This window comes from Labrus bergylta, chromosome 3 (genome assembly GCF_963930695.1).
Source record: "Labrus bergylta chromosome 3, fLabBer1.1, whole genome shotgun sequence".
Taxonomy (NCBI): Eukaryota; Metazoa; Chordata; class Actinopteri; order Labriformes; family Labridae; genus Labrus; species Labrus bergylta.
Window position 1 is genome coordinate 8,233,824 of NC_089197.1, and position 16,235 is coordinate 8,250,058.

Sequence of the window (16,235 nt, forward strand, 5' to 3'; positions counted from 1 at the left end):
ATAGAGATGAAAGAAAAATACAAAGGGATGCCAAACAACTACAGACTTGCACAATATCTACATAGTGATTTAAAAGGGCAACAAAGGGATGAAAAATGTCTTTTAATAGATGTTAAATCAAAAACTACAAATTGATGCGAAATAACTGGAAATAATTGTCTGTTAAGGGATGCAAATGTCTTCTAATAGATTTGTAAAAAACTACAAATTGATGCAAAATAGCACAAAAAAAGTAAAGAGACTACAAAGAATGCAACACAGTCGTAGTTCCTTGAGTGTCTCTTTCTGTCCGGGGTTATTGCTCCTCTGCAGGAAGGTCAGGACATGCAGCCTGGAACCTGAAAATGAAGGCTGTTTGAAGACACAAAAAGCAGCCATTTAATGTTTCATGTGAGGATACTTATAGTTGTATAATTTGCATTCGTTTGCAGATTATTATTTCAGAGCCTCATTTTAACGAAGGTACCCCCTTCTCTGATGTCATGCCCACACTCTCCATCCCCTCCCCAAATAAATCCCAACCCCTACCTTTGATTGTCAGTGTATACAGACGTCTTCTGCAGTCTATTTCTGCAGTCTATGTGATATCATGTTTTAACTTTTTGATGTAAAGTGTCTTTAAAAGAATGTAAATATTCAGATCACAGAGTTTATGGAGTTCCTATTGTTCGATGTGAAGCAGCTGTTTAAGACGCTCCAGCTGAGTAAAAAATTTGAATGAAAAGATGTATCTGTAAATTTTATAGAGCAATGGTTCTCAACTGGTCTCGCGTCAGGGCCCACCAAAAAGGGGACCTCATTTTTTTCAACCAGTCAGATTTATTTAATGAAAACTTTGCATTTTGGACCTCAGACGGTATAAATGAGTGTCTGCTTGGACATATTTATGGAAATTGCAAAGTAAATATTTACAACTTTAAGTTCTACTCTGTTGAAAACAGCCAGGATAGTTGATCTGTCCCGCCCCTGATAAGGCAAAGGCCAATCGTAGATATGGATTTTGTGATGGTACCTGGGGTGGTCAATCAGATTTGAAGGTGGGCATTGCCACCCCTTTGGACACGGCCCTGTATTTAATTAGGATCTTTTAGACAAACTCTGCACACTGACGGAGATTAAAGGGAATTGAATCTACCTCTGAATCATTTCTTCTCAAAATAAAGGACAGAATCTGAACAGAGTCTCATCCCTCAAACTGTCTTCATGTTATCTTAGCTTGGATTGTTTCCTCGGATCATGTAAATCTCTGAAGAATGAAACTGGCAAAATGTAACAAATAAAAGTTAATAATCTGAAAACTATTTGTAAAACATTCAGTGAGTAAGATGTGAACGTGGACTCTGTGCAGTCGTCCTGTAAAATGTGAAAGTCATTACAGCTCTGCAGGTGGACGACGATCTGATGTGAACTCTGCTGAACCAGCAGATCTGGATCTGATAAAAACAGGATTTAAACAGATGCACACAGAGCTGCTCCAGCACTGTTGTGTTGTTTACACTGTCGCTGCCATGGCAACAAGGAGGAGCCGCATCTGCTTCCTGATTCTTCTGCAGAGAACTCTCTCACACACACACATACACACACACACACACACATACGTTTGTTTTCATCTCTAATGGAGACGTTGCATCAATTCAAACTCAGCCCCCCCCCCCTCCCCCCCTTCACCTGACCTGGACCTTGAACCCGGTTTGAACCCTGATCTGATGTTTGTCACAACAGGATGAATAAGACATGCTCACAAACCACCAGAGGAGACCAGAGAAGCTAGAGCAGAAGAAAATTAACACCAAAATAGGGGAAGAAAATAATACAAGAGAGCTGAGAAAACTTTTTTTTGTCTTTATTTGTTCAATAAAGAAATGTCCACTTCAGGTAAAATCCAGTTTCTGCACCTGCATCCACTGCACACACCGAGAGAGTTTCAGACATAACATGTTGTAAATAACGATACTGCAGAAGAAGAACAAGGCTGCAAAATATATATTAGAAAACAATGAAAACAAACCCAACACGACATCAGGTTTCAGGATTCTGCAGATTTAGTTTCAGTCACATTCAACGTGAATCTGAAAGCTTCTGCTGATGATTAAATATCGGAAACCTCAGAAACAGAGAGCTGAGAGGATGCTTAAAGTAAACTACACTATAATGAAAGATTAAATGGTCATAACGTTCCTCAGTAGACCAACATGTTAAACTTTACAAACACATTAAAGCTCCGTTCAGACAGGGTGGATGTAATAGGAGGAGGTGGGGAGTGAGATTTTAAATGTTGAGGAGGACATTTTAACCCTCAGGACACGACAGGATCTGCTCTGTAACAGACAGGGACTTATAAAAGGGAGACGTTTAAAGTCTCCCTGGAGGAGAGACATCGATACACAGGAAGTGAATCAATAGCAAATGTGCTCAAACTGACTCCTGGGGTCAAAACTGAGTCGGCTTTTGAAGCAAATCGGCTTTCAGTCTCTGCAGGACGTTGTGATGGTGCAAAAAGGTAATTTCACATAAAGTAAAACAATCTCTACATCTTTTAAGCAACCTTGCAATTGGCCAATCCCTGCAACATGTCCACAAATTTGACCAATCAGCCTCTTCTTTTTATTTTTGGGGCTTTTTATGCCTTTATTTGACGGACAGGAGAGTGGGTAGAGTCTGAAATCAGGGAGAGAATTTGGGGGAAGAAATGCGGGAAGGGAGCCACAGTCTGATTTGAACCCCGGTCGCCCACTTTACATTTTTTGAGACTAAGCACTGAACAGAGAATCGTTATTGGGGAATTGAACCTCCATCTCAAACTGTTCTCAAATAGTTTGTTGTACATAGAGAGTTATACACCTGTCGCTTTGCGGTGGTTTACAAAAAATATATGTATTTCATGACAAATACCTTTAATTTCATTTTGGCTTTCTGACCCAAAAGTTAACCTGAAGTGACATCAGAAGACAAGCAGCTGTAATTCAGTCAACAGAATGCTTCAGAGGAGAGTTTGTCCACACTGATTTATATTTAATGTGTTGCTCAAAAAGGTCTTGAGACATTGCCATGTGCAGAACAAGTTTTGGAAAAAGCATCCGGCATTTTAGGCCACAACAATCACAGAAAAGCTAGATATATTTTGGAGGGATGTAAAATATCAACTGAGCATTTCATGTGAGGATGAGCCCCCCTCCCCCACAGACACACACACTCCTGATGGAGCTGAAGTACGTCTGTCACATCCACGTGTTTACGAGTTTACAGACTGTAAAGTCCGTCAGTCTGCCCAAGCCACACACACTCACACACACACACACACACACACACACACACACACACACACACACAGATATTCATACACAGAGAGATCAAAGTTCAAGGTTTGGTCCAGACTAAGTGCTGTCGCTGTTCTTCCTGCCTCCTTATTTATCAGCCTTCACCTTTGTATCGTACGTCCCGGCGTTCCTGTATGAGCCCACGTAGCCCGTGTTCTCCACCAGCTCCTCGCGCCCCTCGCGACCTTTTCCCTTGCCGGTCTCGTCGAAGCGCTCCTTGTGTGATCCAGTGTATTTGGACGCGTCCGTAAGACGGTCCACAGCCCCCTTCTTTGCCACTTTCTGATGGAAACACGGGACAGAAACACAGTTCAGATCAAATGTTCTGCCCTGAAGTCTCAGTGACCTCAACCACTGATTAATGAGTTGATGGCGGTCACCATATCGGAAACACTGTCCCAACCTTAACTTTCAATCATTCTAATATCAGGTAAAGAGGCGCGCATTAATCCTCCTTGCAAACCACTTCATTAAGCCCACCTGTCAGTCAAATCAGACACGCCCCTTTTATGCAAATTCATGAATATCTCTTAGATTCTAAAAAAAGCAAATAACTTCAAATCATTCATAATTAGATTTTTATCCCCCGGTTATGCCCACAACCTTCCCGGTGTTACGGTCTAAGTGAGTGACATGACCACCGCACACAAGATGATGATTTTTCAGTGATATTTATGGTCCTGGTGTTGCCTGCCTTGGTCTTGGTCTTGTCTCAGTCTTACCTGCCTTGGTCTTGGTCTTATCTTGGTCTTGATCCCTAAATTGGTCTTGTGTCAGTCTCAATCCCTTAAAGTCTTGTCTCGGTCTCAGAGCAATCTGGTCTTGGGTATGTCTTGGTCTCTGTTAGGGTGGACTAGACTACAACACTAATGTCTATATCAAGTGCTTTCTCAGGCTCATCTGCAAAATGAGAAACAACTTTTATAAATCCTTATGTTTGTATGTAGTGCTGTTGGATTATTATTGCTGATGCCAACGTGCAGAAGTCAGGAGAATCTCAACGCTGATGGCTTTCAGGAAACATTTTTGCATGTAATTTGTTTGTAATCCCCACAAACTTTGCTCGGTTTTGGTCTAAACACACTTTCATAATTTTGGGGCTGTGGTGACGACTTCAGGCCATCTGGCACCATCTTGTCTGAATGTAGTGGTAAAGAGAGGATGGATGACCTTACACGTGGACTCACAATAAACAGTTTCCCTCCCTCATTCACGATCTTAAACTTGTTGTCTGTACTTCATTATTTTCATTTGAAGTGTATATATTTCAGTCAGATTGGTGTTTACTTGATCTTCTCGGACTTTGACAGTTTAATCATCAGATGATGATCTAAGTTGCCTCACCTCCTGGCACAAACTTCGGATGACTTCATCACTAGAATAATAAACCTCTGTGATGAGTGTCCAAACATTTACAAAGCCCTCTCAGTGTTTCGGTGTTGCAGCTCTGGACTTGTTTTCTGCAGCTGAGAGATGAAACGGAGCTGATGTAACACTGAGCTGTCGAATTTCAAAGATAAATCAGAGATCGTCCATTATGTGGGATCATGTTTTAATGAAGCTGCTGATGCTATTCACACAGAGACCCACTGTTGTCTCACGACTCAGATCAAACTTCAATCTAAAAATAGGTCCCTAAGTTTAAGTTTAAAGGGGAAAAACAACCAAAAGGGTAAACATTTGTTTTGTTTCTGAACTTAAATATGCCCCACCAGACTTCTGAAAATTGATTCCACCCATTCATAGACAGCAAATCTAAACCGGAAGCATCCAATCAATTTAGAAGATGAGCAGACCACATTTACTGATCCCTAATCACCACTGCAGTTTGTTTGGTGGATTCAAAGTCTGTTTTTATTTGTGTGTGTTGAATGGGATAAACAGGCTTGCTTGCTTTTACTGTGAAATTCAAGAGGGCGGCAGAGGACCATTTTTGTAGAGACATAAATTACAGTATCGTCTGCAAACATGTTGACCTTACAACCCATCCAGGCAGCCAGGTGGTAAATTGTTCAGCTCAACATCAGAGGCCCCAAAATAGATCCCTGGGGCACACCTATTTAATTTCTCAGTTAATTGATATATTTTTCTATATACTCTGCAGATGTTGCATCTTCAGGTTGCATGTCACAAATTGCACCCCCTGCAGTAAATATGCGTCCTGCATTTTACTTTCTGTATAATCCTGCCGCACGACATAATAAATTCACTGTTTGTCTGAACACACCTTAAGACTCTGATGATAAACATGTGCATTGCTGATTAAATCCCAATCTAAATGTTTGGAAAAGATAAACACTTTCAAACACGTAAAAGCAGCATGAAGCTGTTTTCAGATCTGAGTTCAGATCATTGAGCCATCTGATCATTTGTGTTTATTGACTTCGGTTCGCCACAAACCTGGCCACCAATTTCAACATCCTACGTCAGCACCACGATTGTGCTTCGTCGGACAGCACACGCCTTGCACCACTGAATCTGTTTCTGGAACTTGACCGAGCTGAGTGCAGCCTTGAGCAGCTGTACAAACATCCCAGGAGAACTACAAGATCACGCGAGAATCAAGAGAAAAACCTGCAAACAACATGTTTCTTTGTCTTTCTGAGGATGATTTGTTGTTCATTCAGCGCCTGTGTAGATGTCATGTTGATAAAGTGATTGAAAATTTAATTGTGAGTCCATATATTGTGTTTTATTTTTAAATTGACAGGACGCTCTGTGCCTTTCTTTGTCTGGCTTCCTCTCCGGGTTGTTCTATTCTCTCCAGTTTGAAGCGTGCTTGCAGCGTACTCCATCCAAAATAGACTCGCAGCGTATTTGAAACAGAGCAGAGTGTAGTGGGGCTGCTGGCACGCTCCAGAGATGGACCACGTTGTTTGTTCTGGAAACACAATCATTGACTAGAGTGGTAGCAAACGGCAGCATAGTGTACAGCGCTGACGGTTAAAAAAAATCATTTGAAAAATGAAGGCCCTCTAACTATGTTTCCTTCACTGCTTTCTCCAGGTTCTGTGTGTTGATATATTTACTGCTGCTTCCAGCTACTTGTTGCTGATCAGTCGTCTTGTTTCAGCTTTCAAACATCTGGTCGTCTTTTTTTTTTCAGTAAGTTACAGTTGCACGCTATTTTGAAAGTATTTTGTTGTCCAAAATCTGGCTTAGGATATCAGTATGACTGAAAAATAAACACATATTGCTGCGACTTAATTCCAAGACAAACATGGCTTCAGATGTCTATCATAGATCTAAACCAGATTATACCACAGTGTCAGATCGCTATAGTGACACATCTACTGACAACATGTTTGTTTTGGTTGACAACCCAACTGCAACAGAACTCTATCAGGTTTACACATCCTGACTTGTTTTGGTTATACAATGTGTTCAGGTGTATCTAATGACACTTGGCTCACACAGTGACAGTAACATTATGCTCATCGACATGTGCACAAAACTCTGGTTTAAAACACACAGATCACAGATCAAAACTTCTCGTCTTACCGTCACTCCAACGTTGTTGGGCTCTTTTCCTTCAACCAGTTTGAAGATGGACTCCACCGCCTCCTCTTTACTTTGACCTTTAAATCTCTTCGGAGCCAAATCCTCCAGAGCTCTTCTAAACTCCTCGTAGGTGATGACGCGAGACGTCTTCTGTCTTTAACCACAAACAGAGAATTGACATCTAATTAGCATAATTCTTCAAGGACTCAAAACAGTATGAACATCAGAAAAGCATTTTAATAGTTACAAACAAACATCTGAAAGTGAGCTGCCTGTGTGTTATCAGTAGCTCCTCAGCGGTCGCTCTAATGCTCACTTGACTTTGGAGAAGACGATGTCCACGTCGGTGCTGGTGACACCTTTGCCGTCGATGATCTTGCAGTCTTTGCACAGTTTGGCCCAGTTCTTCCCGTTCAGCTCCTTCCCCGTGGCCTTTGTGTCTCCATGGATGGCGAACTTCTTGAAAGACACCAGGAGCTGCTCCATGTCTGCGCTCTCCGCCATGATGGGAAAATATCTGCAGGAGTGAGACAACAAAGAAATATCACAAAACGAATGACATCGACTAAATCGCCTAATTTCATAAAATGCAACACAAAACAAACTGAAGAACTCTTCAAAAGAAATGTTCCTCAAAAGTCAGGCAATCTTTTCTATATAATAATATATAACAAATGGACATTGGCTTTCCATTACAACTAATCTAACATTCTCAGGTAGCGTGCAGGGTAGGTCCAAGCAGTCAAAATACACCCTAACCCCGCAGTGGACATGCGCTATTAGTGGCACTGATCCCAGGAGGAGGTGCCCAGTTTGAATGTTGTGTTAACAAGCTGCAACGAACAATGCTAATGACTACACCTTTAACTTAGAGATGGATGGACACGCCCTAAATGTGTGTGCCCCATGCACTTCAGACCTTTTGTTGGATTGTTTGGATTGGGCTCTGAGAGTTTCAAACCTTAGCGTTCGCAGAAGGACATATTGTCCCCCTTCTCCACCTTCTCAAACAGTCCCCTGTGGTCTAAATGAAACATCTGTGCTGTGCTTTGGTCAAAATATAACATGAATCAAGCACCAGAGGAGGTTTGTGACCCTGGATAAACCAGCTCTCTCAGAACGCTCCGTTTTGGTGTGTGTGTCTCTTTAAATGCACTGGATGGACTGGATGGGTTTATTTCATATTTTCTGGGTCAGTAGACACTCGGGTTACCCAAATATATGTTCAAAAACACTTAAGAAGTGGACAAAATAGGACGACTGAACAAAAAGAGACTTGCACCACAGGAGCAGGCAGCAGCAGCTCCTGTAGAGTGTGTGTGTGTGTGTGTGTGTGTGTGTGTGTGTGTGTGTGTGTGTGTGTGTGTGTGTGTGTGTGTGTGTGTGTGTGTGCGTGTGTGTGTGTGTGTGTGTGTGTGTGTGTCTCGGGGTGTGGGACATGACCTCACTCTGGTTCTCACTCTTGTGTGATTACACACACATTGATGCAATCCCTAACAGTGGTTGTCACAGTAACCAAGTCTCTGCGCCCCTGTAAGATTTATAAGCCGCCCCGCTGCTGCTAAAAAACATGTGACGTGTGTGTGACTATCAGGTGTCTCTGCCAAGAAGCCCGACCAATCAGGGATGGTCTAAGGCGTGGTGGGCGAGACTTAAGTTAGTTATGTTACGATCAGAGAGAAAAGAGGGAGAGAGGGAGCGTGTGTAGTAAAAGAGGAGCGCTGTGCGTGAGTATGTGCGTGTGTTAACAGAGGTGTGAAGGTGTCAGATTCCGGACAGTCGAGACGTTAACAGTTTGCAGTTCAGTGAGTTTCATCTGTAAACTGAAACATTTAAGGTCTGCAGAGTTTGAACGTTAAACTGCAGCTTGTTTTCAAAGCCGACTGACTCTTTGACATACTTTGAAAGATAACTAAAGCGTGGAGTAAAACCAGACGTATCTCTACTTCTATGAAGCTTCACATAGTCAGATACAGGACGTACAAACTGTTTCTGTGAAGACAAAGTTTCTCACTCATCCCCATTATGTGAAGTGTGTCTTCCCTGTTCTGCCTTAAAACGACTAATTTATGAAGCCGCTGACTGTGACTCAGCATTTTAACACGAGCGTCTAAAATTAAACTGAAGTAAGGAAATTGAGAGTCCAAAATGAGTCCTCTCCAGCCTGAGCCGTGAAACAGGCTGTAATGGCTGAAATGCTGGGCTCAATTTTATAGCTGGCACGCCGGCCTGGACGCCTTGTTAGACGCCATGTCAGCTGATTACTGATTACACTCTAGACGACTCGGCCAGACCGGGAGACTTCACGAACGATGTTTGAAGTACAAAATGGCGTTTCCACAGACAACTTGGGGTTAAGTGTCTTGCCTAAGAACACATCGGACATGTGGCTGCAGGAGCTGGGGATCGAACCCCTGACCTTCAGGCCGAGAGACGATCGACTCTACCAACTGAGACACAGTCCTCTCCTTCTCTCCTTCCACATTTCATTATCATCTCAAGTTTCTTTTCATAAGACCACATATGAGTGAAGAATTGTGGCACTATTATTCTGCACTGTGGGCTGTGGGTGTATCTTAATAATCCCCTGCTTCCCCTTTCTTCTAAGTACACAAGGATTTTCTGAATTGATCAGCAGCTCAGGTAGCTTTTTGTTGAAACTTGTTTTTCTTTGAGTATTGTGGTAATCTAATAAAAAATGGACGGCCATGCCCTGCCTCACCCTGACTACTCACTCCTCAAAGTCTACTTTGTATTTTACATTCAAAGCGATGCTCATTGGATGTGTTCCTGATAAATCAATGAATAGAATATCTTGATCTCCAACACAGGTAGAAGAGTTTTTGGACTTCAGTAGCCACACCCCCCGCCCCATAAACAACAAGCACGTACACCTGAGTTCACCGCTCTGTAGAATCTAATGAAATGATTCAGGATAGTCCGTGCCACTTGCTGCCACTCCGTATTCACTGTGGTTTGTTGTGGGTTTATTTAAACAGCGATGAAAAGAGTTATTCAGGCTTCACTTCATTTCCTCATTTATCTGCAAATAATATCAACATAGTCAGCAACTTTAAAGAAAAAACATGAGTAGGTGTTTTTAAAGTCTACAGGACTTTGCTTTGGACTTAAATGTGCGAGTGTATCATGCTCTTTGTGCTGTATGGGTGTGTCAGTGTGTGTGTGTGTGTGTGTGTGTGTGTGTGTGTGTGTGTGTGTGTGTGTGTGTGTGTGTGTCCAGATGCTCCCACACATCTCCACACACCCTTACATAACTATCTGTGTGTGCAGCCTTCAATAATTCACGTCTCACCAGCAGTGGGATATTCTTTACAACACTTCTGCATGAAACAAGAAACACAAACCGACTACACCTGAAACGTGTACGAGATTCAATCCAATCATAGTTTGCTGCTTTCATAAGTCACATTCACAAGTCTCTTTTCCCTAAAGGTTGACTTGCTAACTCTGTCTTTGAAAGTGGAAAGCTGCAGCTTTACAACAGTGCTCTAAAAATCACAGAAAGCGACTTCAGAGGCAGATTGGAGGAATAGTTTGATCGTGAGCTTTCAGCTATGTAGTAGGGCGCGACCAATATGGATTATTTGGGGCCGATACCGAGATCGATATTGGGAAGAGAAAAAAATCTAATACCGATATATCGGCCGATATCTTTCTTATCCATATCAATATCACAATATCCATTGTGTTGATCCCTCAAATGCAGTTATCAAACAGGATATTTAATGAACACAAGATGGTCAACTGGAAAGTAACAGCACATGTAGCTGCATCACCACTCGACACTGCAGTGATGATGCTTATTGTAATCCATATAGCACCCTCTGCTGGTGAAAGAGAATTACTAGTGTAATACTATGAAACTCATAAAATTATATTTGACTTGTTAATAAATCTAGAAATATTGGCGCAATAGCTGTGATAAAATTAGTCAATACCGATAGTCACTGGATTTGCTGATATCGGTCGATATTATCGTCTGGCTGATAAATCGGTCGGGCTGTAGTATGTAGTCATAAGAATGTGCGGACATCGCTCTCTCTCATGTTCTGTTTTCAAAGTGAATCTTTTTCTTTTGTGTTTATCTGTAGTTTTGCTTCTTTTCTTTCTTCAGAGTAGATAATGCCTCACAGTAATCCCGTTCTGTATTCTATTTTAGATTATTGGGTACAACAGTTTTATTTTGGGGCTTCTCAGGCCTTTAATTTAAAGACAGGACTGTAGATAGAGTCAGAGACTGGAGAGAGAGAGATAGAATGTGAGGAACGACGTGCAGGAAAAGGAGCCACAGGTCGGATTTGAACCCGGGCCGTCCACTCTTGTGGACTTTAACTTGTGGAAGAATGTGCAATGAACAGTTTAGAGCGGAATCGTTCAGTCTGGTCAACAGTTAAGATCATGATTCTCACAGACACAGATACAGATATAGATGTATAGATATAGATACACGATGCAGATAAAGAGATGTCTTCGATGCAGATAAAGTATAGATAAAGATAAAGATGTATAGATATGACTCACAAACATAAAGATGAACTCCTGTCTACCTCTGAGGATTTTGAAGACGAAACAAACATTAACAAAAGTATAAATGAGTAAACTTATTTTACTGCATGACCGCTAGAAAATACTTTGTTGGTTTCCTTTCACAGTATTTGATGTTAAATCTCATGTAAAGTGTGCATGTTGTGTGTTTGTACCTGGTCATAATTACACATGTGCTGCAGCCTTTTTAAAAAAGTACTCACAGTGTTTTAAAGTCTTGATAACGCTTAAACACAAATGTGTAATCGCCTGGTTCTCCTCCTTTTTTCTACCTGCAAGCATTTACACAGAATCACATAATGACTAAATGTTTGAGTGTTACAGAAGTTTGACTCAACTGCAGAAAAAATGAAAACACTTACATTTTGATTTTACAGATTTCAGGGACCAATTACAATGCAGCATGAATAGTTATTGCATTGCTCTACTTTCTACAAAAATTTAATATTCTCAAAACACTCAGTCGCAAAGAGTCCTGCAGTCTTACCTGTGCGTCCTCTGTACTCCTCAGTCTGCTTCACCTCCGTCTCTCCTCTCCCTCTTCTGGCCCTCAGCAGCGGTCACAGCATTCAAATGAGCTCTGCAGCGCTGAGGGCTTGTTATCATCTGTTTATTCTGTCGCCATGACCACGTCCTGTCCCACAACAGGGGAGGGCGGTAAAAAAAAAAAAAAAAGAACAGGGAGCAGAGGAGAGGAGAGCAGAGGAGAGGAGAGGAGAGGAGAGGAGAGGAGAGGAGAGGAGAGGAGAGGAAAGGAAAGGAAAGGAAAGGAAAAGAAAGGAGAGGAGAGGAGACCAGAGAACTGTGGGTGTATGCAGACTCCTGTCGATCACCTGAACAGGAGGTCAAAGGACAGAAGTTGAATCTAAATCAAATTTACCTTTCGGTACTAATAAAGAGACTTTGAACCTTGAACCTTAAATCTTGTAATATAGCGAAGAGTAAGGTCTTTGTACCTGCTCTTTTGAGCAACAACGAGACAAATCAGACAGGAAATCACGACAAGAGAAAGGGATTTCCCCACTTTGATATGACCTCAAAGAGATGTTCACCAAACAAACAGAGACATGAACCAATCACAGAGACGTACACTGAACACAAAGAGTCATAACAAAAGTACTGAGAGAAATGGATAATACATGCAATACGAAGTTAAACAAAGACTTAAGGATAAGGTCAAACAACAAAGTGACTGAACTCAACGAGACTTATCGCCTTGTCACATTTTCACCCGCTGACCCGGTCTGACGGGATCTTTTTGCAATTCGGGATGGTCTCCAGGACAACGGAGATAAAAACAGTGACAACATGTTGAACAATGTGATTGCCTGAGGAGCTGGTGGTGCAGTGGTGCAGTGGTTAGTGTGCGTGCCCCATGTATGGAGGCTATGGTCCTCCAAGTGGGCGGCCCAGGTTCAAATCCCACCTGTGGCTCCTTTCCAGCATGTCATTCCCCTTTCGCTCTCCCCCTGATTTCCAACTCTATCCACTGTCTTGTCTCTCCATTAAAGGCACAAAAAGCCCAAAAATAAATCCTTTAAAAAAACAAAAAAAACAATGTGATCGGCTTTAACTGAACCAAGTCTGAGGGGAGAGGACGCGTGACTGACAGGAAGTACTCTTCTGTGTTTGGACGAGGCAGACGGGAAGACGACAGCAACCCAATCCCAATCTCCACACTCACTGGATTCATTGACTTTAAGGGGCGTCTGGGATGCCTGTTAGTCATAGACTGTAAATCAAAATGGCCAAAGCCTCAGTGACTAAACCCTACCCATTGGTTACTGAAGTGGGCGCTTGAAGCCCGTGGATGGCGGTGACCTTGCTGGAGAGGAAGTCTCAACCTGTCTTTCAATATGCCGAACAACAGACCAAGAGTTGGAGCTGAGGCGGGTTTTAAGCCGCCTGATAAACAATTCCGGGCCCTGCTCTTGACAAACCGTTACATCGCGACCACCTGTCAATCATGTCAGCTACACGCCTTATTGTGAATAACTCTTATCCTTCATCAAATCAAAACGGATGAGTCATCAAAACATTCACCCCCGTACAGTGTGTGTCGATCGAGACATGAGCTAATCACACCTATTTGGTTTTTTGAACCAGGCTGTAAACATGTTCATCTCTGCTGTAAAAAGAGCCTTTTTTGAATGGGTGTGTATGTGTCCTTCTGTGCTTCTGCAGTCAGCCTCTAGTGGACATTCAATGAACTGCAGGATTTTGCACTTCCAGGTTGGCTTCAGTTTTCAACACCAGAGGTTTCCGCTTGAATGGAACAGATTGCTGTGACGGTTTGAAGCAGACTCAGTTATGTAAATTCCATGACTCTTGTCTTGGGCACATTTTGTCTCGCTGGTTCTGTCGCACGTTGCGTCGCTGGAGTTGCATTCATCAACAGAGCTGTCAATCACGGCATGATTACACCGTTTTATAGCTTCAAATAAGGATGACTTGAACAGAAAATGGCATTGTAGTTAATTAACAATCATAACAAAAAACTGGGTTTAAGAAAATATGACATGCATTTTGACAGGAGGCGGGTCCTGGAGATTTATTAATGGTGGCTTTTTTGAATGGGTGTGTATGCGACGGTGCTTCTGCAGCCAGCCTCTAGTGGACACACTGGGAACTGCACTTCCACACCAGCTTCATTTTTTAACACTGCAGGTCCTGGAGATTTATAAAGGTGTTTACAACCTCAGAAAAAGAGGGTCGTCCTTTATATAGATTTTTATGGTCTGATGTTAGAACTAAAAGTATTTCACTGACTTGATTGGGAGGTCATTTTGACTGAACTGGTGTTCATATCTGGTTTGATCATGGTGAATAAGAGAGGAGATATAGCTCCACAAGGACATTTTCTTTCTGTGTAAAACAAGGTTTATAAAAATGGATAGGTTTGGATAGGTTTGTTCTCCTTTCCTTTCCTTTCCTTTCCTTTCCTTTGCCTTTGTTCTCCTCTCCTCTGGTCTCCGTTCCTCTGGTCTCCTCTCCTTTCCTTTTTGTTCCTTTCCTTTCCTCTCCTCTGGTCTCCTCTCCTTTCCTTTTTGTTCCTTTCCTTTCCTCTCCTCTGGTCTCCTCTCCTTTCCTTTTTGTTCCTTTCCTTTCCTCTCCTCTGGTCTCCTCTCCTTTCCTTTCCTTTCCTCTCCTCTGGTCTCCTTTCCTTTCCTAGGGCATAGATTTTATTGTTTTTGAGCTATCCCGTAAAGGTCAAGTTACAGCACAAGAAGAATGTGGAATATAAAATGTGCTGTATTTCGGGGCATATAAATTGTTTGCTTTAATTTAATAAACACATAGATTTGAGGTCAGTGGTCACGAGCTGAATCATTGATTGTGGATAAGTGATTGTTTCAAAACTCACCCTCTCTCAGAGGACTGGGCAGGATGTGACCTCATGTCAGCGCTTCTGTAAACAGGAAGCAGCTGTCAGTGTGGGAGGACTTCAGGATGACATCATGTTGTTCAGGGTGTGCGCGTCTCCGAGGAGACACGGTCACGTGACGGTCAGAAGCACCAGTGAGCCGCGGGTCGGTTATAAAACACCAGAACATCATCATGTTTAGTGCCGTATCCAGGAAATAGCCACAGCCGCACACATCAGCACTGACACTGAAATAGAGCTCTCTCACCTTCCTTATAGAAACACCCTCCAGAGCGTGTGTGTGTGAAGTATGTGTGTGTGTGTGTGTGTGTGTGTGTGTGCGTGTGTATGTGAGTGAGAGAGAGAGACGTTGCTTTTTGATTGACGTTGTTATGATGTTGTCGTGACCTGTTGCCGAGGTAACTACTCCTCACATCCCAGATAAATAATGGCACGCACCCATACATTTACACACACACACACACACACACACACACACACACACACACACACACACACACACAATACGATAGTTTAAAAAGGCCTGACCTGTTGCTGTTAATAAATGTGATGTAATGTTCGGAGTATGACTCCACATGCAGCAGCACAGATCTCCTCCATGTTGACCCGGTGTGACCTTGTTTTGCTCTTGAATGGTAAGCTTTGAGCCAAGACTTGAATCATATAACGCACACCAGCTGAACACAAAAACTAAACAGTAGTAGCTCATGCAGCACAAAAACCCAAATCAATGCTTGAGACTGTACTGCTCAGTGTCTCCACATGCTTGATACAGCCTACCATGCATCTTTGAGATTCATAACAAACTGTAAACATCTGACTCATTGTGAGGTGTACTGGGGCGGCTGTGGTTCAGTTGGTAGAGCCGGCCGTCTCTCAACACGGAAGGTCAAGGGTTCAATCCCCAGCTCACCTCATTGCAGCCTGCCATCAGTGTGTGAATGGGTGACACACACTGCACTATACAAGCTCAAGTCCATTTACCATTACTCTCGGGAAAGATGGCGTGCTCTGTAGGCTTCGGATGAGATGTCCTAAATACATTTGGTAAATCATCTAATTTCAAGACTCTTAACGTGTGAATTAAAGGTCCCATATTCTGCTTTTTCTGGTTTTATATGCTCTTTAGTGTGTTTTCCATGTGTCCTGTGCATGATTAAGCACATCTATGTGCAAAAATTCAAAGTCTGCTGAAACGCGGCTTCTCCTACGTCCTCCTGTTAGCTGTAGCATTAGCTGCATGTAACGCTCGGTTCTAGCCCCCCTCAATAAAAATGTGTCAGTGTGAGATCACTGATCTAAGCCCATTGGCTCGTTGTGGCAAGCCCTGCAGCTCATGTTGAAATTTCCGAGACGCGTGCTGAGCAACTGACCAATAACGACGAATAGCGGATCGGCAGACCAATCAGAGCAGACTTGGCCCACGTGGGGTCTAACAGTGTGGGCTCAACAGAGTGTAGCTGACG

At 42.6% G+C, this 16,235-nt stretch overlaps 1 protein-coding gene across 2 annotated transcripts; it reads right to left on the minus strand.

Moving 5' to 3' along the window:
* Positions 1-1,827: 1,827 nt before the first annotated feature.
* On the minus strand, positions 1,828-12,024 carry tppp3 (tubulin polymerization-promoting protein family member 3). 2 transcript variants are annotated; one of them, XM_020656478.3, is made up of 5 exons: positions 11,872-11,962; positions 11,588-11,656; positions 7,135-7,335; positions 6,819-6,972; positions 1,828-3,599 (listed from the first exon to the last, which is right to left on the minus strand). In XM_020656478.3, exons 3-5 carry the CDS (start codon positions 7,320-7,322, stop codon positions 3,405-3,407), a joined length of 537 nt encoding a protein of 178 aa, XP_020512134.1. In that variant the 5' UTR covers positions 7,323-7,335; positions 11,588-11,656; positions 11,872-11,962; the 3' UTR covers positions 1,828-3,404. The 2 variants fall into 2 exon arrangements, with proteins under 2 accessions (XP_020512134.1, XP_020512133.1); XM_020656477.3 differs by lacking the exon at positions 11,588-11,656 and having other exon boundaries at positions 11,872-12,024.
* Between the last annotated feature and the right edge of the window lie 4,211 nt (positions 12,025-16,235).